The 24,723-nt window shown below is 33.5% G+C and overlaps 4 protein-coding genes across 6 annotated transcripts; all 4 read left to right on the plus strand.

Moving 5' to 3' along the window:
- Positions 1-850: 850 nt before the first annotated feature.
- Positions 851-1,822, plus strand: LOC111025993 (dehydration-responsive element-binding protein 1E). The gene has a single exon (XM_022303955.2). The coding sequence runs from the start codon at positions 949-951 to the stop codon at positions 1,624-1,626; it is 678 nt and encodes a 225-aa protein (XP_022159647.1). The 5' UTR covers positions 851-948; the 3' UTR covers positions 1,627-1,822.
- A 5,406-nt stretch (positions 1,823-7,228) lies between these two features.
- LOC111023420 (uncharacterized) lies at positions 7,229-10,869 on the plus strand. The gene is made up of 3 exons (XM_022300852.2): positions 7,229-8,384; positions 9,820-9,943; positions 10,034-10,869. Exons 1-3 carry the CDS (start codon positions 7,629-7,631, stop codon positions 10,567-10,569), a joined length of 1,416 nt encoding a protein of 471 aa, XP_022156544.1. The 5' UTR covers positions 7,229-7,628; the 3' UTR covers positions 10,570-10,869.
- Positions 10,870-14,944: 4,075 nt separating this feature from the next.
- Positions 14,945-17,874, plus strand: LOC111025224 (UDP-galactose/UDP-glucose transporter 2). Its single transcript, XM_088126153.1, has 7 exons — positions 14,945-15,460; positions 15,907-15,935; positions 16,037-16,238; positions 16,374-16,616; positions 16,790-16,891; positions 17,182-17,289; positions 17,367-17,874. The coding sequence occupies exons 1-7, from the start codon at positions 15,335-15,337 to the stop codon at positions 17,619-17,621; spliced, it is 1,065 nt and encodes a 354-aa protein (XP_087982279.1). The 5' UTR covers positions 14,945-15,334; the 3' UTR covers positions 17,622-17,874.
- Positions 17,875-18,527: 653 nt separating this feature from the next.
- Positions 18,528-24,221, plus strand: LOC111025936 (Pleckstrin homology (PH) domain superfamily protein). 3 transcript variants are annotated; one of them, XM_022303861.2, is made up of 9 exons: positions 18,528-18,722; positions 19,442-19,593; positions 19,928-20,015; positions 20,364-20,562; positions 21,161-21,238; positions 21,909-22,006; positions 23,083-23,208; positions 23,331-23,420; positions 23,851-24,221. In XM_022303861.2, exons 1-9 carry the CDS (start codon positions 18,663-18,665, stop codon positions 23,986-23,988), a joined length of 1,029 nt encoding a protein of 342 aa, XP_022159553.1. In that variant the 5' UTR covers positions 18,528-18,662; the 3' UTR covers positions 23,989-24,221. The 3 variants fall into 3 exon arrangements, with proteins under 3 accessions (XP_022159553.1, XP_022159552.1, XP_022159554.1); XM_022303860.2 differs by having other exon boundaries at positions 18,530-18,722; positions 20,364-20,598; XM_022303862.2 differs by having other exon boundaries at positions 18,556-18,722; positions 19,442-19,564; positions 20,364-20,598.
- Positions 24,222-24,723: the final 502 nt, after the last annotated feature.

Genomic DNA, 24,723 nt, shown 5'->3' on the forward strand with positions numbered 1-24,723 from the left:
TTCGAATTTTACATCACACAGAGTGCATGCGTAGCTCACACGCTCTTCACCCGAGACGCAGCTTACTTTCTAACTAACTCATTTCAAATGCGAAAATGTCATTTTTGTCCCAAAATTATATTTTGGTAACTATTTCATTATTTTCTGTTTTGAAAAATTAGTTTAAAACTATTACTTTCACTAATTTTATTATATAGCCTTTGTGAAAATTTCCAAAAATTTAAACCCATTTTTTAAGACAAGAAATATAGTTTTTAGAAACTTTATCTATGTTTTAAATATGTTTTTAAGTGAAAAAACTATTAATGAAACAGTAAAAAAGATATATTATATATATATATAAACGCAAAAATTAAAAATAAAATGATTATCAAAACAATACCTATATTTTTAAATATCCAAAATATTATATGTATTATAAAAAGCATAATACTTTTTAATTTTTGAAAAAAATGTGACAAACTTGACTTTGTTTCTTCCTACGTAATGGTTCTTTTATCCAAATAAAAAATTTAAAATGCATTTTATTTTTATCATTTATATAATTTCCTCAAAATTGAACTAAAAATTAAATTTAATTACACAGTCAATGAACCGGTCAATCATATCCTGTAGTTGCCTTTTCAGTAATATGAGTCTTAGTTTGTAATATAAATTTAAATACCAATTCAAAAAAGAGAACGAATTTAAAAGAAACCCGTTTTAATTAATTATTATTTCCCTTTGTCCCACCCCCTCTTCTCTCTCTAACTTTTTTGCGTGTGCATTTCGCTTCTCCAGCACGTGTTTAATTCCCTACAGCCCAAACTATATAAACCCGTCCGCACAAGTTTTCCAGTCTTCAATTTAAAACACGCGCCTATTTTCTCAATCTCAGTCTCAGTTATTCAGAACCAAAAAAGGAAAAAAGAAAAATTCAGCCAAACAAAACACAAGGAATTTACTTTTATGGATATGTTCTTCGGTCAATTTTCCGATCCTCTTCCTTACGGCGACAAGTCGGAATCGTCGACGTGGTCGGACGCCGGCACGCCGGTTACTCACCCGGCGGCGCACTCCGATGAGGAAGTGATACTGGCGGCGAGCCGGCCGAAGCGGCGGGCCGGGCGGAGGGTTTTTAAGGAGACGAGGCACCCGGTTTACCGGGGGGTCCGGCGGAGGAACAACGATAAATGGGTGTGCGAGTTGCGTGAGCCGAATAAGAAGTCTAGGATCTGGCTCGGGACGTATCCGACGGCGGAGATGGCAGCGCGTGCGCACGACGTCGCGGCACTCGCGTTGAGAGGCAAGTCGGCTTGCCTCAACTTTGCTGACTCGGCGTGGCGATTTCCCATTCCGGAGTCTACTGATCCGAGTGTCATCCGGGACGCGGCGGCTCGGGCGGCCAATGAGTGCAAGGATGAAGAGGACGACGCCGTTTTGGAAGGCGGAGAAGGAGAACTCCCCGCCAGGTGGGAGCCAGCTCCTCCGGCTTACGTGGACGATGAGGCCTTGTCCAACATGCCGATGCTGCTTGCCAGCATGGCGGAGGGACTTCTTCTCTCTCCTCCTTCTTTTTGCATGCATGACGACGTGGAGTGGGGTGACGTGGACATGAGTGATGACATGTCGCTGTGGAGCTTTTAGAACCTCCAAACCAACCAATCAGCACCCAAATGTACGGACTTTTGTTCGAGGAAGTCAAGGTTTATATTAGAATGTAATAGTATGTAATTACGATTTTTTATTTGAACAATAATTTTAGTCTCTAGATTTGGCACTGTATCAAGTATCAACTGTCGTACATGATCTATTCAAAATCATGACGCGCATTTTTTGTAATGTTTTTTCTTCCAATTAATATTGTAATAAAGATAAGAGAAGTTATATAATTCGATAATTCGCTCTTTGAATATCAATTCTTTTATTTTTATGGTTAAATTACAAATTATATCTTATAGAAAAGTAGGTAAACATTATATTCCTACTCGAAATGAAGATGCGAGGAACATAGGGACATGTCTAAATTGATTGCATTTCATTTCAAAATGTGGTATATTTAGTTTTGATATATTAAAAATTTACTCACTAGTTATTTTTAAGTTGTGTCTACTTGGCAGTAGCTCAAATAGTTAAGGCACAACATGTGAATGTGGGAGTTTGAACTCGTGATTTTTTTATCAGAGATAAATACCTTAATTATTTGAGCGAAGTTGGATTGGATAGTTAAGTAATTAGCGAAGGGTAGTATGCGGTCAAAGAACTTATCCATTAAGAAATATGAGGGAATGAAAGAAGAAACCCGTTTTATGTGTTGGAGTCCATTTTGGAGCGGCAGCGCGTGGGTAATATGTGAGAGAGAACCAAAACCCAAAACCGTCACTTTGTTGGAAAAATTCAAATGGACTCGATCAAGATCCTGCCGTTTGGCCTTTTGATGAATGTGAGAGATTCAGATAATTCATTTTGGTATATATGAATACAGAAAGAGAGTAGACCCGGGACAACTACCTTTACTTTTCTTAACTCGTGAAAAACCTTTTGGAATCGATGTTTTGTGGAATTTACTTTGGTGCATGAAGACGGGGAGAGTAGACCAAGGAAAAATACCTTTTTAACTCGTGGAAAATAATACTAGCGAATTTAAGAATATATGGGGATCAAACCTCCAACCTCGAGAGAAGAAGTATATGTCAATTACTGTTTAATTATGTTCGTGTTGACTGAGAAAGTGAAAATTAAAGATTAATTTGAGTGAAAATTGATGAGAGAATTAATGAACGAATTTGAGAAGATTAAGTGAGAGATTTGAATCACAAAATTGCCATCAAATAATAGAGACAAAATTTAAATTAAAATGATAAAATTGGTATAAAAAATTCCTCGCTATTTGTGTCTTTTATATATACTATAAATTATTTGCGATATAATTCATTGGAATTATCCTTTTCGTATAATGTTGTATTAAATGTTTTATTAATCTCTTTTCTGAGTACTTAAATGGTTTTTAATCTGTGTTTGTTCTGCCTGTGCTTCGCGCATCTTTGCTCTCCTCTTATTTATCATTGGATTGCATGGTTTGGATGGACTTCCCCGTTATGCTGGAACTCAAATTGAAAAGGTTATCTCAATGAGATGTCGATTAATTTTTTGTGCCCCAATAAGATGAGGAATTAGTGACCCTTATTTCGACTTTTTGTCCATTCATTTTTCTAAATCCCAGCTCGCGTCGTTTCCTCTCGACCAAAAAATTGGAGATTCCAATTTTTATTTCCGCACATTATTGAATTAAAATATTAAGAAAAAACAACAACAAAATAAAAGGAAAATTATATTACACAAAAAAGGTGAATTTGAACCCACCGTTGATAAAAAAAAATACTAATGGGTTGCAAAAAGATATTTACCATATTTACAAGTATATCAACAACTTTTTGGTGGTGTGAATATGACAAATAAAAAAATTTAATCATATTTTCATTTTATTTTACAACTTTATCCTTATTACTCATATATTTCATATTAGGTACATAAGTTATATAACTAATATACCGAAATATATATGGTTCTATATAACTAATATACTGAATATGAAATATATCACTGATAAGTCTATGAACGATATACTTCATATTAGATACATCATTGAATAATCTTCTCTAAATTGAAGATTTTAGTTTAACAAAGTAAGTTTCTTATCGATATATCAAATATACTAGTGATGTACTTCATTTTAGGTATATATATTACTAATATTAAGGATATAGATATAATTACCATTTTCAAATTTTTATTTTGAGATTATATTTCTATTATTATCATTATTATTATTTATTTATTTACACTATATTTACAAATAAAAAAAACCCAAGTTATTTTGGGCCAATTTAGACATAATTGACCCACAAGATGGATCATTCATAAGGATTGGACAAGTGTGGTCCTCGTTTTTTCTTTCCCCTATTCCCATTGGTCTAATATTTGAATTTCTGTGGGTCAATTATGAATATATTTTTATGAATAAAATGGCCCCTTCTTCTTTGCTACATCCCCATCAAAATTCAATGCCACGTGGGAGGAGTTGGCCCTATTTCATCTAGTTAGTCTTTTTCACACATTTCTACTTCATATGGTAAAATGCATCATATTTTGCTTTATATATTTTCCTGTTTATTATACGTCGGTGCTTAAACTTTATATTAAAAGATATATACTTTTCTTATTTTGTTTGGGGCTAAAAATACCTAGGACACGTGGAGGACACTTATTGGTGGTTGAAGAATTAAATAAAAGGAATCACCAAGGTCCACCTCGGCTCTGCCGAGGAGACCGGGTTCGCCCATTGAAAAAGGCTAAGTATAGATGCCGAGGTTCGACCTGGCCGGGGCTCGATCTGCTCGGAACCCGACAGGTTCGACATGAGAAAAGACATATAACCGTCGGTCGTGAGTATTGTCGGATCCACCCCCTATAAATAGAGGGCCTCATTTCACGCTCAGGTATCGAATCTCACCTCGAACTAAATACGGAGTTCGATCTATACTGACTTGAGCGTCGGAGGGTTTACCCTCTTGTGCAGGTTCACTCTTGGGTTCAGGTCGAGCCAAGGATCGGGTTCGAGCTAGGTTCATAGAACAACGTTGTGCAAAACTTCTGCATAAACATATTTGTTGTCATAATTTAATAGAAATTTGATGTGACGTGTCTTTTTTATTCACTCAATGAGTAAGTGTCCAATGTAAACAATAATTGCTTAAAGTTTCGTTATTGAGTTTTGGAATAGATCTAATGACTAAGATTCTCTCTCTTTTTTGGTTGGACATTAAATTTGTAGACTAAAGCATAATATTTAGAGCTTTTTTGCTTTTAGTTTACTGTTTTTTAAATTTAAATTATTTATAAAAACTCCTTTTTCACTTATGTGTTTTTTTTATCTACTTCGTCTTCAAAATCTATGTTTTTATTATTTAAATTTGGCTGCGAATTCAAATATATTTTAAAGAACGGTGAAAAGTACAGGAAGAAAATTGTGAAGAAGAGAAGTATAATTGAAAAATTAAAACAAAAAAAAATCATCATCAAACGAGGTCTAAATATTAAAACGTCCCAACAAAATAAGTAAAAAAGTAGGGAGATTAAGAGAAGTGTTGTACTAAAAAAAATTGGAGGTTAAAAAGTTGATATAATTACAATTTCACAGTGATTCAAAGTTGTTTTTTTTTTTAATTTGTTAACTTGCATTTTTTTGCCTTGTTATTGAGTTTCTAAAGACATCTTTCAATTCCAAGTCAAATTTTGAAACTAACTTATAATTTTCTTATACAACAATTTTAAGTTTTTAAAACTTTAAGGAATTTTAAAAAATGAAGCAAATGAAAAATAAAATCAATAAATGGGTAGTAAAAATAATTTAATATTTACATTATACGCATGTTTCAATTTATAAAGTGTTGAGAATAAACAAAAGTAAATAAATTAAATTAGAAAAGAAAAGCAAAAAGTTAAAAAGTTAAAAAGTGACATATACCCGAAAACATGTGTTCATTAATATTGTTGAGGATGGGTTGAAGATCATAAATGCATCGGGTTTGGCCATTAAATTTATCGTTTAATTACTTAACTTTAATTATGAGATACTTACTTATACACGTACTGTCCAAATACGTCCAAAATCAACCTAAAAGAAAACCATATTAAAATTCATAAACCTTTCCTTTTAAATTATAGGTTTTATCTTAAAGTATCAAGGGATCTTTTTAGTAAATACGAGGTGGAAGTGGAAAGATTCGAACCTACGACCTTTTAATCGAACATATAAATATTTTAAATCGCTAAACTATATTAAGTGACAAGTATTAATGTCCTTAAGGTTTTATCTATTTAATTTCAATACTTTAAAAAGTTTATCTTTAATTTTTTTTTCATTTGTTATCTAATAGGTTCCTAACATTGATTTGTTTAACACAAATATGACATGCTCATTTTGTTGATTTCTAACGTAATCATTAAACAATATAGCCAAAGCAAACATAATTCAATAATTGACATATATCTTAAATCAAGAGGTTGTGAATTCGATCTCCCACTCCTACATGGTGTACTAAAAAAAGATAATATAACAAATCGGCACTAAACTAACAAAGTTGATGACAGAGATTTATTAGATACTATTGACTGTAACTCAACAGTAAAGACATTTTTAAGGTTGAAGTTGAAATCTCCAATCCTATATTTATCGTAAAAAAAAAAATTAATTTGTTAATAATACAAGAATAAAAATTGAGATACTTATTTTTAAGTTCTTTTTTAAGTATACGATACGATTGAAGTCTAAAGATTTCTTAGAAATTTCTTAAGCTACACCGTTTAAGACACACAGCCCAAATTTATTATTTAACTTTAAAATCTATTTTATAGAATAATTAGTTTGATTTGGTTGTAGCTAGATCAAGTGCCCTCATTAAATACTTTATTCGGTGAAACAAAAACAAAACAATGAAAATATAAAACTAGACCGTAAACATCCAATTTATGAAAAGTGCACCTTTTTTAAAATAAAAATATAATAATAATAAAGTAGATAAAATAAAAATAAATAAATCCAAAGAATAGACAGTAAAATTTAAAGGTTGGTTGGGTATGCAATCCAAAATCTATTTTATTTTTCAAATTTACTAAAACAATATTTTTAAAATTTCACTGTTTTTCAATTTTGAATTTAAAACTTTAAAAAACAGAAAAATAATAAAATAGTTTTTTGATAAATATATTATTCCACGTATAAATTTATTTTATTTTTGTTAAATTTAAATATAAAATAATAATTATACAAAATTTATAACATATATATTAATAAATTAGTTAATAATATTTAATTAGTAACTATCAATTAAGTACTTAATTTTCAAATTACGTCTACTAATTCATTTGGAATATTAAAAAATAATAAGAAAGCAACAAAACAGTAGGAAATAATAAAAAATAAAATAAATAATTGTTAAAAAAAGAAGAAGAAGAAGAAGAAAAGGAAGAGTATTTAATAGTAGCATGCATGCACACGTGGTGGGGCGCGTGAAGAGTGGAAAGAGTCAGAGAGAGTGCTGATTTAGAAGGTCAACTACGGGTCTCACCCCGTCCAACCAAGCCCTATTTTTCAAATTTCTGTTTCTATTTTTTTCTTTTTACATATTTATATATTAGTTTTCTTGTTGTTTCAGTAAAATTCAAAAACCCCCCACATTAAAAAAATTCCGATTCAAAAATTTAAAACTCTCACTCCCACTCGCACTCCCACTTACAGTAAGAACCATCCTGCAACCTTCTTCTTCGTCTTCCTCTGTTCTATTCTATTTTATATATAAATTTACTCTGTCTTCTGCTTTTTCTTCTACCTTGAGATCTTCACCTCATTTCCCTCAATTTCTCATTTTTCTCTAAAAGACACTGAAATTAATGGAAGTTTTGGTTCTTCCTTTTCCATACCCATTCTCCGCTGTGCTTTAAATGCTCCACCCTCCACTCCAGTACTACTCATCCATGTCTCCTTAATTGCTACTTTTTTCCTCTCTCATCGTTCTTTACAAATTCAAAATCCTCTGTTTCTCTCTCTCTAGTTTTCGATTTTGTTTGATTTCGTTTTTGAATTGATTATGGCGCTGGCGTCTTCTTCTGATTGGAGCCTCGTGGCGGCGAAATCTAGGTCGCTCATGCTCAAGGATTATCTTCGAGATGAAATCGGCTCTTCTTCCTCTAATGGCTTCCGATCCTTTCCACGCCGCCAATGCTGCACCACCACCGTCCGATTTCTTCTCGAGATCGATCTCAAAGTGAAGGATTCTTCCGCACCTGCAAGATTCCTCTCTCGAACCGCTTCCAGAAAACTCGCTCTCTCCACCATCTCCACTCTGCAAAAGGCGTCCGGCGCCGTCGTCAGAGCATTCAAGCAATTTTCCTTTCCTTCCCCCACAAATCGGCATCGGAAGCCGTTTTTGCCGCGGAAACTGCTTCTCAGAGCCTTCTGGAAGAAAGCAGACACGGTTGATTCCTGTACCAGACGGTGGAAATCGTTTCAGGAATTTCTCGACGAGAAAGAACCGCCGTCGCCTCGTCATCAGAATCGCTCCGACTCCGCCGCCTGCACCGCCATTGCCGTCGCCGGTAGAAACTCGATCAGTTCTTGCAGTAACAGCAACAGTTGGACGGAGAGCGAATTCGCTTCGGAGATGATACCGTCTTCCAGCGGTAATTCCGAGAGTTCCAGCGAAAACGACGCCGTCAAAGATGTTAAGGATTCGCCTGAAAATTTCATCGGCAAAAGAGAAGGCGTAACGTTCGGAAAAGATTCCATGGAGGAAACAACCGCCGACGCCGCAACTACCACTGCCTATCGGGAGGAAATCGTTAAGGTCAGAATTTCCTGATTGATCTCTTCATTCCATCTCCGCCGTTCATTTTTTAAACCACCCAACTGCCAATACTCTAAACTAATTCTGAATTCTAAAATTATTAATTAAATTCTGATTTTAATTTTTAACGATAGTTTTTAATTAAATACTAGTTTTTAGCGTGACAAAATTGGACTGAAGAAATATTTTTCTAAAAAACGGGGAACCTATGATTTGAAATTTTCATAGAATTAAATTATAGAGTTTGCGTAGATAAATAATAGATAGAGAAAATACAGCTGGACCTTGGGACTCCATTAATTTCACGTGTGGGGTATATCTTGGGAAAGGTTAGGGTGCGACTCAGAGACACGCAAATTAAATACATTCGAGTTCATCGAGGTCTACGATCTCGCCATGTGTCTCAACGCAGCGGCATCTACGGCTTTCAGACTTGCGAGCCTTTTGGTATCATGGTACACGCGATACTAGATCGCGTCCTCTGAGTTTCTTAACGTTTCTGGGTTTATTTACCATTATGCCATTCCATGGAAAACTACTAAACTAGTGTTTTAAAATTATTGGTCTGTCATCTGCTGGCTGTATATGTGTCGGTAAGTAAATCATGGGGATTTTGGCTGCCTATAGTTCCGATTTTTTGTTCTTGTTTTTGTGTGTTTTTTTTTATATTTCATTTTAAATTATGGCATTCCTGTTTTTTTTTTTCTTTTGATCTAACTTGGTCTGTTGCTCAGGGCACATAGTATTAATATTAATTTACAAATTTTGTTTTTTTTGTGACAATTTTCATTTATAAATGTCGTCTATTCATGTATGTCTATCAAGATTAAAAATTTTGATATTATGATAAAGTTGTCACTATATATATATATATATATATATATATATATATATATATTAAAGATATCACAATTTATTAAATTTTAAATCATGAAAAGTGTTACTAGGCCTTAACTTAGGGGATATAATTACAGAAAGTTTTAAAACTTTTCTTTCTATTACTGATTTTTAAATCTTAATTAATTGAATTGCAAGAGTGTTGGAGGAAACACCTCTAAACAATTGAAACTTTAGGATCCTTTTTCAAGTTCAATAAATGTAGTGCTGATAATTAATTACTCTATTTATTTATTTTTTTTCTTTTGAGTACACTCTATTTATTAATTACAAGCAATAAAGTATGGTACTACCTTTCTATTTATTTGCTACATCATATGTAGTAAAATTTAGTTTTGGTTGCAAACTTTCAAGTTAATGCTGTTCTATTGTAAATTTAGAAAATAACGTAAGTTACACAAAGTTTATATAAAATTGTTCGGACCTTAATAATAGAATTCGTAATATCTATCGTAATGTAAATTTTGTTGTTATTGAAGTGAATAATATTAACAATTAACCATTTGTGTGTTTTAACTTTCAATTTTGAATACTGCAGGAGCAATGGCGGAGTGAGGAAGAGAAAGAACAGTTCAGTCCAGTTTCGGTGTTGGATTTTCCTTTCGATGACGAAGATCAACACATCTCCTCATCTTTCAACTGCAATCTTCACCTCATCGAAGGTCTCTCTCTCTCTCTCCTCTTTCTCTCAATCTCTCCATTAAAAATTGCAGAGAACACCAAAACTGAAGGCGTTTTGTGATTAATGACAGGGAAGAAGCAGAAGAATCCGCCGAAGACGAGGCGATTCGAGAACGGAGCCGAATTGGAACCACTGGACCTGAAGAAGCGATTCGCAGATTTAGGGCTTCGCCGCGATTTCTGCTTGATATCAAAAACAGAGCACCAGAGGGAGGAGAGGGCGTTGGAAATTCTGAATCTCGTCAAATCGAGGATCAAATCGGAATGCTTCATAGTCAGAACGGAGAATCTGCTGCTTGATTTCTTCCACGAGAAGCTCGAGGAGATCGAATCGACGGCGGATGAGAGCGGATGCCGAAGAGGAGGTGATTTTGAGTTTGAGTTTAAGGCAGAGGTTTTGAAATTGACGGAAGATTGGATCGACGGAGGAACGGCGTTGATGACGACGGGATGGGAGGTGGCGGAGGGGCGGAGTTTGTACGTTAATGAAATGGAGAAGGCCGGAAAGTGGAGAAGTTTCGCCGGAGAAAAGGAAGAATTGGCGTCGGAGTTGGAAGCTGAGGTTTGGATTTCCTTGCTCCACGAGCTATTAATTGACCTCTGCTAGCTTCGATTTATTTATTTTCTCTCATTTAAAAAAAAAAAAGTTCGTAGCTAATTAGCAGCCAAATCTACTTGTTAATAATGGATTAAAAAAAAAGCCTAAAATTTTAGTTGAATTGAAATTATTATCACTCATATTAGGGCGGCAAGTAGGTTTGGCTACTGACTAGTTTTTGAGCTTTGAAGTTATATATTTCATAATTCTCTATGAAATTGGTGCCTAAACTGCGTACTGTATTTGCAAATTTTGTTGCATGAAAAGTGAAAATGGTAATTGTTTTTCCCTCGTATATAATTTATTTGACATTTTTGTATGGTTGATCAAATATATCACAAATATAGCTAATATAAAATATTTTTTTTAGTATAATATAAAATTTATTATTAATAAATCAATACAAAGATTTTAAATACGATAAATCACCCATGAATTTAGAAGTTAGATTAGGATAAAGTCCCGGTCACTTGTGCACTTGAAAATTTACACAATCCAACAAATAGAAATCAATATTAAATGTGGAGGAAATAATAATATAGGGGTTTGAATACAAAATCTCTTGCTCTAATATGTCTAATGTAAAAGACATTACTAATATTTATTAAAAAAAGAAAAGTATATTACTAATACATAGATTCCTAAACTTCGTGTCATTTTTTTCAAAATATTTTATCATGGGACAAATATCCATTATTTAAGACAAATTTGTTATCTATACTAGATATAAATGAGGTTATGGAGAAAGAATTTTTACATTTGATTTTTGTCCTCAACTTTTAATTATATACCTATTTTGCATTTCAAATTTCGGTAGGTGCAACTAATGCATCCATATAGGTATCATAACAAGATTATTTCTTTTTATATTATTTGACCTAAAACTCATTTTTAAAACATTAATGAAGACTTTTATTTTCTTACTTCAAGAAACTTATTTAATCGATTAAAGGATAGAGTATAAATTTATTATGTATTCGTGTTATCTTCAACTTTTGATTTTTTTAGATTATTTTAATCTTTTTATGGAGATTAATTTTAAATTATATATTCACGATAACTTGGTGTTAATGTTGTTTTCAAGTTTTAAGATATATTCATGTTATATTTTAATATTAGTTTTCCTATTTATCTTAATTATATGCCGTTTTTTATTGGTGTTGTTTTTATTTTATTTTTCTTAGTCGTGTGATTCTTTATCGCATATCTTTTCCATGATTTCATAGCAGTACATTATATTCAATTTATTTTTCAAATTTCAATCGTTTAATTTCTCTTATTTGAGATTCTTTCTTTCTTATTATATAATATACCCAAGATAAAAGAAGATCGGTCCAAATAAATAATATAAGAAAACACACACAAAATTATTGTTGTAATCGCATATAAAAATCATATGAAACCCCTTTAATTTAAGCCCAGAACATATGAAATATTGTGGAAAATGGGGGTAAATGGAATTCTAAGGTAATAGTAAATTAAAGAAGGAATGGTCAAGAAGGTTAGAATAATAAATTTGAGAACATTTCTATTTAAGGTAAGAAGGAAAAAATAAAGAGCATAATTGGATTCAATCGAATGCAATGGTACTGAAAATTTTTACCCCCATAAAAATCTGCCATTTTGTTGTAATTCTTTTTATTTCAACCTTAATATCTAATACATTTAGCTGATATAATCAACTAAATAGAAAATACAACTTCTTGCTGTATAAACAACAGATATTGACACAGTGATAAGAGATTTTTGGGTGTCGATCCAGATTCGAGTGTGTCCAGAAGTAAAAAAAAAATCTATATATTGAGACTAAATTGAAAACGATTCGAAATCACGCTATCACAACCTTTTTTTTTTCCTTCTATTTGATTGGGTTGGAGTTATCTAACGCTGTGGGCGGACTTGAGAAGCAAATTTGGAATGTAAAGTCAAGGTTAAAAAAGAAAAGAAAATGAAAAAGAAAAGATTGATCCAATCACACGGTAGTTTAATTTTGCTTCTCATTTGCATTATTGACTAATTTTGAACCTAATACATTCAACTTTCTCAAACTAACCAATTAAAAGCCAACACTTTGGTTTAAATTATCACATATAATGAGTAACCCATTGAAACTTAATTCTATTTATGTGCTAAATCGTTATTATATTATCATTATTTTTATTTTTAAATTACATTAGAATAGTTTACGTAGTTCAATGATAATTAACATATGTCTATATTATCATCTTACTCTGAATTGTATATTTTTAAAGTGAATAATGGTGTAATTGTGGAACTAAAAAAAAGTGTGTAGTTAAAAAAAATAAAGAAAAAATAGTGAGGATAGTTATATAAATGAGAATGAATAAAGCATATAAATAATTGTATTGTATGCAGAATAAATATTTATAAATATAATTGATAAATTCAGGTTACTTAGACTTGAAGACGTCCATTTGGGTTGAGATTGCAAATCGGCCCTTAAACAGTTTTCGTGGTTAAATTAATATTTTGTTAATTGATCTTGATTTTAAAAATTTCTACTAGGATACTGTTATCTTAAAAATTTCAATTTATAGTTTATAATTCTCAAATCGTTCATTTCATTAAAGAGCACGTTACCATATCAAATACATGATACGTATTTTATTTACATGATAATAAGTTAGTAATATTTGTCAAAGCGACCCTAACAATCATAGTTCAATAGTAATTGATATATATATATCTCAAATAAAAAAAAAATTGTCAAAACGAGCATAATTCGATGGTAAAATAAAAAATAAAGAACAATGAATGGGATTTCAATGAATAAAAAATAGTTTATAAATGATGGATGAATTATAATTAAAATATAAGCTTCAAATTGAAGCTTAAACTCAAGTCAAAGACTAAATTGAAGGGTTTTAAAAATCATATGGGTACTTTTTTTTTTTCCATCAAACTACCAAATTAAAATGAAGTACAAATGCTAAATTTGTAATTTACTTCTCCCATTACAAATGTGGTATGACATAGTCTTATAACTTTTAACTAATTAAAAAAGAAATTGTATATTCACGAGTACGTAACCATCATCCTAAAGCACTGATAATAATAATTATTATTTTATTTGGGGACCAGAGTGTGTGAAATATTCTACCCCATTTGGGAATTCCACCATTGATAGAGACTTTTTGCATCTCTAGTGTGATTAAAAAAAAAAAAATTAAAAGATTTGTAAAGAAACTCACTCTAACAGGTTTTAAATATCGAAATCTCAATTTCATACAAATATCAATAAATTGTTGATGTCAATATATATTCTGTAGAAGTTAGATAAAATAACAAATTGGAAAAAAATATTTAAATAAATAAATAAATATTTTTCTATTTTTAAATAAGCTAAGGATGATTAATATTAATATTATGTATATATTAATAATATTTTGTTGATATTTTTCATATTTTGTCAAATTTTTCTATAGTAGGATGGAAATATTGATTTACCCCTTGTATCGATGTCGAACTCATGGATACATAGAAATGTTGATGGACACGTCGACGTATTGACAGGTATTTGATACCATGATCAGATGTTTATCTTATTTTTTAACCTAAAATTGGCACAAATATACTTGAATAGAATAGACATCCATTGCATTTTTGGGTTGACCATTTTTAATATCATTAATCGATGATATTGCTTTATTTAGCATATATACATCCATATATATTATCTTAATGATACCGAATATCAATAATTTTAACATTGTCTACATGAGCATAACTTAATAATTAAGACACCTTTATTCGATTTAAGATCGGAGGTTTAATCCCTCATCGTCAATTATTGTACTAAAAAAACTAAACATTAAAGTATGTTCTCTCGACTTAATCCAACTTCCACGTTAACTGTAATATCGTTTTTTATTTTGCCAGGTCAATTTTTCATTCAAAATTTAACAAATGTTTGTCAAAAAGTATTATTGAAATGATTAGGAATGATCAAGACTAGTACTAAAATTCTTAAAAGATAAAAGATATTTTTAAAATAAAAGACAAAGTTCATAGTTCATTTTTTTTTCCTTTTGGTAATTTAGCATAAATTTTAATTAGAAGGATTAATAGGACCATTTTATTACATATTTAGCATAAAACTTGAAAACAAAATTCGCAATTTCCAAAGTAACGGTGACTCGGTCATGCAATATCACAGTCAGAGGCGGCTGCCGAACTTTTAAATTTGGGCAAAAATAAAATCCAAATAATCCACAGTTTGCCCTTGCCAAGCGCAATCCCATGACTTCTGTCAGGCGAGCCCGTTTTCGTAATTTCCTAGAAGGCAATTCGAGCGACACGTCACACGCCTCGTCCTAAAAATCCATTTCCGTAATTTCACATACCATCCCAATTCCCAGTTCTCTTCCCTTCGTTTTGCCGTGAGCTTTAGAGAGAGAGAGGCCCACCTCCAAGTGTCTCGCAATTCGCAATCGTTTCTATTTCTTCGTGTGTCTTAAGCCTCTTCTTCTTCTTCTCCTTCTTCCCTTCGTTTCAACGCTTTCCGTTTCACAAATTCTCTCCCTAAACTCAACCCCACGTCAACGCGAGAGCTGCAGAAACACACAAAAAAGAAAAAGAAAAAAAAAGGAGACAGCCCCTCTGTTCCGATTCCTTTCTTCTTCCCAATGTAACAGCCGCCCCTTTTCCAAATTAACAAATTTTTATCTGGGTGGCTGTGGGTCTTAGTTATTGTTCGCGGTTTGCTGTTTTCTTGTTTGGGTTTTCTTCGTTTTAGCGTTTACGGTGCTGGAGGATGAAGAACGAGGATCAAGCCAGGTCCCTCTTCGGGATTTCCCTCACTGATCGCCCCAAATGGCAGCAGTTTCTCATTTGTTCTTCTGGGTTTTTCTTCGGCTACCTTGTTAATGGCGTTTGCGAGGTCTGTTTCCTATCTTCTTTCTTTTTTGCTTTCTTTTCTAAACGCTGATTCTTGGAGCTGGTTCTGTTTTTGGCTCTCGATTGATTTCCATGCTTTTCTGTGGAAGAAGATGTATGTATCTCTTTCTTTAATTCGTATGCAGGAAAACTTTCGAAACATGGAAATCGAGTTGGTTATTGTAACGAAACTTATGATTCAGAAATCCAATTCTCTCTATAAAACAGTACTCGTTTGAATCATTGTCAATTCACTTTCTGAGGCGAGAGCTGAGAGTTTTTCTGTTTCGTATTCCGAAAACAATGGTTCCTCAAAATTCGATTCTCCATAGATAGTAGTCCTGAATTTCTGTGTTAGCATCCCTTATGTTAGGGTTAATGATTTGGTCAACTTTCTATTACCAAGTTGGTTTGATATTGACAAAATACTACTATTTTCTTGGTTCTCAGGAATACGTTTATAATCGTCTTAAATTCAGGTATTTCATCCATCTTCTTGTTTGTATGGAGTTTTTCTTCCATCTCTATGGAACTGTCTGTTTATGCTAAATCCTTTTCTTACCCAATTTTAGTTCTGCAGTTATGGATGGTATTTCACATTTGTGCAAGGATTTGTTTACCTGGCACTTATTTATCTCCAAGGTTTCACGACCAAGCAAATGGTCAACCCATGGAAGACATATGTGAAGCTCTCTGCTGTTCTTATGGGATCTCATGGATTAACCAAGGGCTCCTTGGCCTTTCTGAACTATCCAGCACAAATTATGTTCAAATCTACCAAGGCATGTTTTCAAACAGGAGAAACTGTTGAGATTTTAGATGATATGCTTAGGTTTTACCTCTGGATTAGTCTTTGAATCGAATCGGTAACATCACTCTGAGATTTTAGATTGACCCTTTTACTTTGTAAACTTCAGGTTCTGCCTGTTATGTTAATGGGGGCCTTCATTCCTGGCTTGAGAAGGAAATACCCAATTCAAGAGTACATCTCTGCAATTCTTTTAGTGATTGGATTAATCCTCTTCACCTTAGCGGATGCACAGACTTCTCCAAATTTCAGCATTTTAGGTGTTGTTATGATAAGCGGTGCTCTTATTATGGACGCCTTTCTCGGAAATTTGCAGGAAGCCATTTTTACAATGAATCCTGATACCACACAGGTAAGTTTGATCCTCTTTGGTTCTTAAATGCAATGGTGAAGATATAACTTCTCAATATCATTTCTCAGTATTCTATTCGTTCAAGAATGAGTGCTAAATGTTTACATTCTGCAAAAAAGGTGGTTTCTGTTCTTTCAATTGTTGATATACTGTTTCGGTATTCTCTCTGGCAGACGGAGATGTTATTTTGCTCGACCGTGGTTGGCCTGCCTTTCTTAGTAGCACCAATGGTGTTAACGGGGGAGCTGTTTCGAGCGTGGACTTCTTGTGCTGAAGTAAATAACTTGATCAAACTCTTTGCCAATTTGCTTCTCTTTATTTATCATTTTCTTTATAAAGTAATCCTTGTTATGTGCCGGCCTTTCCTCATAAGTCAACGATTTAAACAGTCAACACATCCATTTAATTAGTTCTTTATGTTCTAAGAAAATGTCCTGTCTGCAACTTAGTCAACCTATGCCCATTGTTCTAATATAAAATCAGACATGATTCTTCTTATAGGACTATTATTACTCTGGCTTAGTCATTTAATTAATGGTTATACTTCGTATTAAATATATCACAGCACCCATACGTCTACGGGGTCTTGGTGTTTGAAGCCATGGCGACATTTGTTGGTCAAGTATCTGTTTTGTCCCTCATCGCCATTTTCGGTGCTGCCACAACCGCAATGGTACGTTTATCTTTCTTGGGATTTTTACCATTCATTGACCTGAAAAATGTGAACTGATCTTTTATTGATACGTGCAGATAACAACAGCAAGAAAAGCAGTCACTCTCCTACTCTCATACATGATATTTACCAAGCCAATGACAGAACAACATGGAAGCGGGCTGCTGCTTATAGCCATGGGAATTATAATGAAGATGTTACCAGACAACAAATCGCCTTCAAGAGCAGCAGCAATTTCTCATGCTGTTGAGAAAAAATCGTCATATAGAGTAGATGTGAGCCAGTTAGGTAAGGGAAATGCAGAAGATGAAGAGAAAAGGCCATTGGTTTGATTTGAATATCACTGCTTTCTTTCCCTTTTTTTTTTTTTTTTTTTTTGGGTAAGTCCTGCAGATGGGAGAGTTCTTGTAGTGACTAGTGTCAATCAATAAGGAGCTGTTGTAGATGTTATTTATACCTGAAATTTGCATTAGTGCTTATTAGTTTCCCTTTTTTCTGTTTACAAAGTTGTTACTGAAATTTAATGTAAAATCGGAAAAAGAAACAGAATATTTATACCACAGCTTATTATTATTTTTCCTCCTTTCCCCCATCTTGTTACTCGATTTTATTCTTGAAAATACAATGACTACCCAGGAAGATTCTAATCGGTTAAATTACAAGTTTTATTTATTAAATTCAAACTTTGAAGAAATTCGTGTCTCATTGGTCTTTATAATATATTGTTATCATATTAACAATTTTTTTAAAAACTTTATAGACTAGATGCAAAATTGGATTTTGTGTCTTAAAATCATTACATCTTAAATTTATATTTAACATATTTGTGAATTTTAGAAACTATCAAATATTATCGAGATTTGAAAGTTCAGTAAACACTTTAAAAATTTTAGAAGCTTATTATATACAACATTAAAAATTTTATAGACTTATTGGATCATCTTTAAAAGTTATGATAAAAGTTTAAAGACTATATATGTAAATAATGTTTTATATAATAAGTTTGATATTCGGCCAACGTTGTGGGCTTTAAAAGGCTAAATTGGTGGGCCAGACAAGCAAGTGGGCTCCACATTGGATAAGAGACAAACAGCTTAGCTAAGCCGAAGGCGAAGACCACGTGGTCTTTCTCTTCGCGGCGAACAGATCCAACGGCTCCAGTTGAAAGTTTTCTGCGCACATGATCTAACAGCCCACGTTTATGCATTTGATAATTTATTATTATTGTTAATTCATAAATCTCAGTTCCCCACTTCTGAAAACGTTCCTTTTCTCCTCTTTTGAGCAAGCTACTCTGAAGCAAAAAAGTTGTAATTTTTGGAAAACCCTAATCTTTCACTGTTTTTTTCGCTTTTACAAGATTTGTTGAAATCATGAGAGGAACCAAGCGCTCCGGCTTATCAGACTCGAATCCCGACACTTATGATTCTGTGGTATGTTCTCTTTTCTGTAATTTTCATTTTCTTTTTAATTTCCTAAAACCTAATTTTTCTTTTCGTTTCGTGCTTAAATTTTTCAATATGTTTGGCACCTTATAGAATAATCAACCGGGTGAAAATTTGTACAGACTGTGCTTTGCTTCATTGAATTTTATACTTATGTGGCCCTGTTTGATGGCTATTATGAAGCCAGGAAGAGTAAAGTTAGGAACGAGCATTCTTCCCCGATCTTTGGGTTCTAACAAGTAGAAATAGTTCCGTAGGATTAATTAGTTTGATTTGGTTGGTGCTATGTGTTTGCATCTATTGGCTTTCTAGGTGCGAATGGCAATCTTTGCTATTAGTATATGAGCGGTAGAAAACATGAATACAACAAGTTTTTTTAGTGTTTAAATCTTCCCCCCCCCCCCCCCCCCCCCCCCCCCCCCCCGGGGGGGGATTCAATTTATTGCCTCTTTATTGTGCTCGAATTATTCATTCATTTGTATTGGCCTTTTCCAGTTTTCTTACATGTTGGTTGTTTTTATTTTCCATAACTATAGAACGGGGAGTCAATAAACGACGGTTTTATTGATACTTTTATTATTATTCTTTTTTTTTTCCAAGCGTCCCTTTTTTGAAGTTTGGATTGTGTAATGGAGCAATTCCTCATTAAATAACATGATGCCCAATAAGCTGAATGCGTTTTCCTCTTTTTCACAAAAATTATGCAGTTTGGTAACAAAAGAATATTGGCGGGATCCTCATTTGATGTTCAGAGGGCAGAACCATCTCAACAACAGAAGACAAAAACACCTACACTTGATACGCACCGGGCCGAGTCCTCTCGGCAGCATGTGAGAGCACTTAACACTCAATTTGCAAGGTCTAACTTGTGAATACCATAATTTGAAATTGCTTTTTGTTTCATTACTTTTAACTGCATGCGTTGATCACATTTAATTGAAATCATTGGTACAGAACTAATCTCTGTGTGTGTGTGTGTGTCTCTCTCTCTCTCTTTATATATATGGATGGATTTTTGGTGTGTTATCTTGCATGTTCGTTTATGATGCATTGCATTTCTGGACTTTTTAGCAGTTAGTTGTACTTGCTAGATGCTATATGGTTCTTTATGGTTTTAGATTTCTGGAAGTGTTGAGACGTGGGATGCCATACCCATGATATTCAATGGTTTTGACACTTTTGTTTACGTACAGTTGGGTGCAGACACAATTAACCAATCATCCAGATGAACTTTGGGAAGATGGTGTGCGTGATTACCTTTCTCACGCGTCAGGTATTATGGTAAGTGTTCCCAAAGTATCGTTCTGTTTTATTTTATTTATTTTATTATTGATATGTCCTGTTTTATGGATTTACCATGCCCTTCAGGTGAATTTGGGGACATGCAACTCTTTTACACAATTGAAAATAAATTCGACTTGTTTAAGAATTACTTAATGATTATTAAGTATTCATCCCTTTTTTGATAGGGCAGAATTGCCCAGCTCTATTTGCTGTAAATTTATTGCATATCATGAGTGCATTTGTTTAAGGTGTCTAAAATTGAATTTCTCACCAATTGTCTTGAGTTACATATCCAAATTATTTATTAATTCAGAATTCTTGCTTTAATTTTTTTTTTATTCAAAGGAAAAGTTCAGTGATATTGTCGAGTGGCTCAAAGCAAATGCTGTTAAAGCAGAAAGTTCACCTGCGACTGGATCTCCTTCAACTGAAAAGAAAACAGAACTTGAGCGCAAGAATACTGATGTAAAACTATTTCAAGGACCAACTGGTTTTGCACCTACTAGCATTGCAACCACGAGCATTGCAACATCCTGGACATCTGGTGCATTCTTCAACCATCAAGCCCCTATCATATTTGGTAACATTACTTTTGCTAGCTCTTTATTTGGTATTCCAAGTGCTACATCTTGAAGAAACATAGGAAACGAAGGAAAAGGAAATTGGGAACCAGATTTGCCCATTGCTTCAGTTCCTTGAGGTGTTATTGTTTATAAGTGAGCTTTATTTTTCATGATATAAAACAAATTTGGTAACTAGAGAAATTTTGTTACAAAAGAGGGATTTACCTTTTTTTCTTAGAAAGAAAGAGAGATTTACATTTTATTGTTGTGCCACTAATCCCTGATGTTTATATTTTAGGTGAGGCTAGGACTAATTTCTTTTAATTATATAAATTCTTCATATTAACACTAACAACAATCATGTCCTTTGTTATCCACTAGCCCAATTTTTCCCAAGTGATTCATGATCTTTTTACATTTAGTTAACATTGAGGACCTGTCTCTCTGTTCCGTTGTTATAATCAAGTGCTTAGAGAGCTAAAAGTAACATGTTTTGCTTTGTAGTTCGTATTGAATTATCCCACAATTCATTGGTTTGGTACTAAGTTAACACCTCTCCTTTTCTCTTCCCTTGGCAAGGATTACAAAATTCAGTTCCCGCCAATGGTGTATCTGTTGGTCAAATTGCAGTCCCAGCTTCAGAGGACGTGGATGGCGGTGAGATGCTTGGGCTCAAGTCTGTTTTTGGTTATTTCAAGATTGAGTATCATCTCTCTAAGCTACTCTGTTTATATTTAATATTTATAGTTCAATAAACCTCTAGGCCAATTTCAACGTAAAATTCCACCCAATGTATAATGTTGCACCAATGATGACAGACTTGTGAATGATAAATGAGTTGAGTTGTTGATGCCCTCTTTTTGTAGTTTTTTTCATTTATCTTAATGAAAGTGCAGTTTCTTATAAAAAAAAAAAAAGTCGAGTTGTTGACTCTCATGTTGACAAAATTGGTTATTGGCAGTCCTTAACTCTCAAATACTGAGCTTCAAATGGCTAAAAGTATTATAGATAATCTACTGTATGTTCTGTATAAACTGCTTTTTGACTTTTTTTCCCCCTAAAAAAAGAGAGTTGGACTAAATTTGTATCGGACCGAGTAAATCTATCTTGCATACAAGATCTTTGCTAATTTATTTTACTAATTTTCTGTTTAAGACCTTAGAAATTGAAGAAACCAATAATGCATCCTATGAGATCAAAGTCTTCAAGGATCTTAATTATGAGTGCAGCAAATGTCTTTTGTTTTTTCAGTTGATGAGTGCCACTTCACTTTGTTCCGTCCTACTAAGTGCTATTTTCTTAATTTGAGACGTTATTTTGAATGTAGAAAATGACGTGGAGCAGCCAAGCAGCCCATCTGTGAAGAAGTCTGAAGAGAAAGGGGTGGTTGTAGTACATGAAGTTAAGTGCAAGCTTTATGTGAAGGTATTATTTGTGAAAAATGGAACTTAAATATACTCTTTTACACATGAAATTAGGAAACACAGGAAGTCGTCCTATTTTCCTCTGAGCATGCTCTTAATTATTTGCATTGTAAAAAAAATATTATTCTAAATTTTTGTGATATTATTATTTTTTCGGGTTAGATACGTCTTGACTTGGTATTATGACACTTCTTACTGTGAGGAGAGTGGTAAATAAATAGAATATATGGGAATGGTGGGTGATGAAATCAGTCGTGATTCAGTGAATGGGTAGGTGAGTAGGTCTATAGGGGAGATATCTTAGGCTGTCAATAATATTGGGCTTCTCGAAATGCTTGGAAGCTTATATATCTCTCATTTTGTATACAGTCTAGTTATCTTGTGATTGGCTTGTATCAATTGGTATTGGGGCATTGATTCTGGGAATTCAAGAGGGAAAAAGATGGATAATCAGATTGATTGATGTAAATGCGTTTTGGAGCAATGTTTGAAAAGTAGCAAGAATAATGGGCTGAAAAGAACTGTTGGTGGAGGATGTGGGGCCAACGCTGATGGAATATCTAGGAGGGGCAGGTCACAGGTGAGGAAGACAGTTGTGGATTAGTAGTGACTAGGAGATATCTTAGGCTGTGGAGACTACCAAGCCTCACACAATGCTTAGAAACGCAGATCTCTCATTTCTGCTTTGAATTCAATCATCATTTCTTATGTTTTGCTCACAGCACTAGCTTCCTGTATATAATTTGTTTGACATGATCTGCTGGCCGGACTTTGTCTTACGAGTGCCGATGAATTTGTGAAGAAGTAAGAATGGAAAAATCATCTCGAGTGCTGATGAATTTGTGAAGTAGTAAGAATGGAAAAAACATCTCGAGTGCTTATGAATTTGAGAAAAAATAAAAATGGAAAGAAAATGTAATCCATATAGAAAGTTCACTGTTGATGGTATATTCCTTCTGTTTACTGTTATTTTTATTTGCATCATGTTTAATATTGTTTATGTTTCTTAATTTTTAGTGCTCCTTGGACCCGGTTTAGTTAATGTATTCTTGACACCACATTGTCTGTTGTGTATAGTCAACCGATCCAGCCGATAAAGATGCATGGAAAGATAAGGGCACAGGGCAGCTCTCCATCAAATGTAAGGAGGGTGTCAGCAAGGGTACAAAGGAATCCAAACCAACAATAGTAATTCGAAATGATGTATGGTTCATTATCCTTAATCTTTGTCGTTCAAATAATGGCTTTTGCTTATCCCAGCTATACCGACCTCTCCTTTTCTTTTTCTCCTTTATCTTACGATGTGTTGAATACTGTACTGGTAGGTGGGGAGACTGCTTCTGAATGCTTTGCTCTATCCAGGGATCAAAACAAATACACAAAAGAATTCCCTTGTTGCAATATTCCATACCTCGGTAATGATTATCTTCATACTGATTATCAACATATCGAAGTATAATTTTAGTCGGTTGAATTGGGCGCTTCATATGCCCGATAGAAGAAGTAGCGTTTGGTTGCCAAATCAGGATTGAGCATGTTCGATTCCTAAAAGTTGCCTTCTAGTTCTAGCTATCTTGTTTGTTGCTTTCTCAAATGATGTTGTTTCAAGTTCCTATCTCATGTTCTACCTATAATATTCCCTTCTGGAATCATTGCCGTCCATTTGATTATTCTATTTGAAGCTGTCTCATGAAACACCTTCATCATTTTTTTTTTGGTCGGTCTTAAGCTTCTTGGTACATTATATATCACTGTTTCTCACTTTTTTTTCCTCCTCCGAGGCTTTTCATATTATAGCATTTCCTAGAGGCATCTGCAGCTGATTAATTTTCTTCGGTTTTGTAGAGTGAAGGCGATGCAAACGATAATGGCGATAAAGATACAGTCGTGGCTCGCACATGCTTGATCCGGTTAAAAACAGAGGACGATCGGAACAAGCTAGCAACAGCAATTCAAGAATGTGCTCCTGCTTCTTCGCAATGATCAAAGGCGGTGTCTCTATAGGTCCTTTGTATGAGAGAATGAATTTTGTCTGGTTATTTTTATTTCCCCCCATTTGTTCGGGAGGGGGTTTCTTCAGATCAGTTTAGCATTCTAAATTGATCTCTACGAAATGAATCTGCTTCTTAAAAGAGGTCGACTCACATGATGTACTATAAAGAGAATGAATGCGGTTTTATTTTTTTGCAGCAATACAATAATGCAAAATTTTCTTCTTCTTGGTTTCTCAATTTCACCGTTCCTTTTTGAATGGTTCTTTTGGGTTTGGTGGGATCAATCTCTTGCCCTTTGTTTGCAAAAAATGTGGGGAAATTCTCATGCAACTTCAAGTTGAAGCATTTGCCATTTGTAAGCAAGTCGTGTTAGGGCATTTTTATTATTGTTGATATTTATAAATGTAGACAGGAAAAATCAACTTGCGTTTGTAGTCCAACGGTTCAAACGCATATTTCATTTCATATTATCTGCTATTTAAAAAGCAAGAAAATTTTAATTTTGTCCTGAGCCGTGTTCCTAAAAGGACTGACCTCTATGTTTTATTCCCTTCTATTTTTTGCTTCCTCTCATTTTCATTTTCAAATCTGGCTCGCTCCCGACTATGTGTCCTTTGGACCCTTTGCTTCAATATTAAAAGTTCAAATCTATTGATGCTTTTTAAGTTTTGGGGAAGCATACAACAAAACAAAGGAATACATATCATAGATGTGAAGTAGTATT

Source organism: Momordica charantia (assembly GCF_013281855.1).
Source record: "Momordica charantia cultivar OHB3-1 chromosome 6 unlocalized genomic scaffold, Mcharantia_2.0 BLBB01000006.1, whole genome shotgun sequence".
Classification (NCBI taxonomy): Eukaryota; Viridiplantae; Streptophyta; class Magnoliopsida; order Cucurbitales; family Cucurbitaceae; genus Momordica; species Momordica charantia.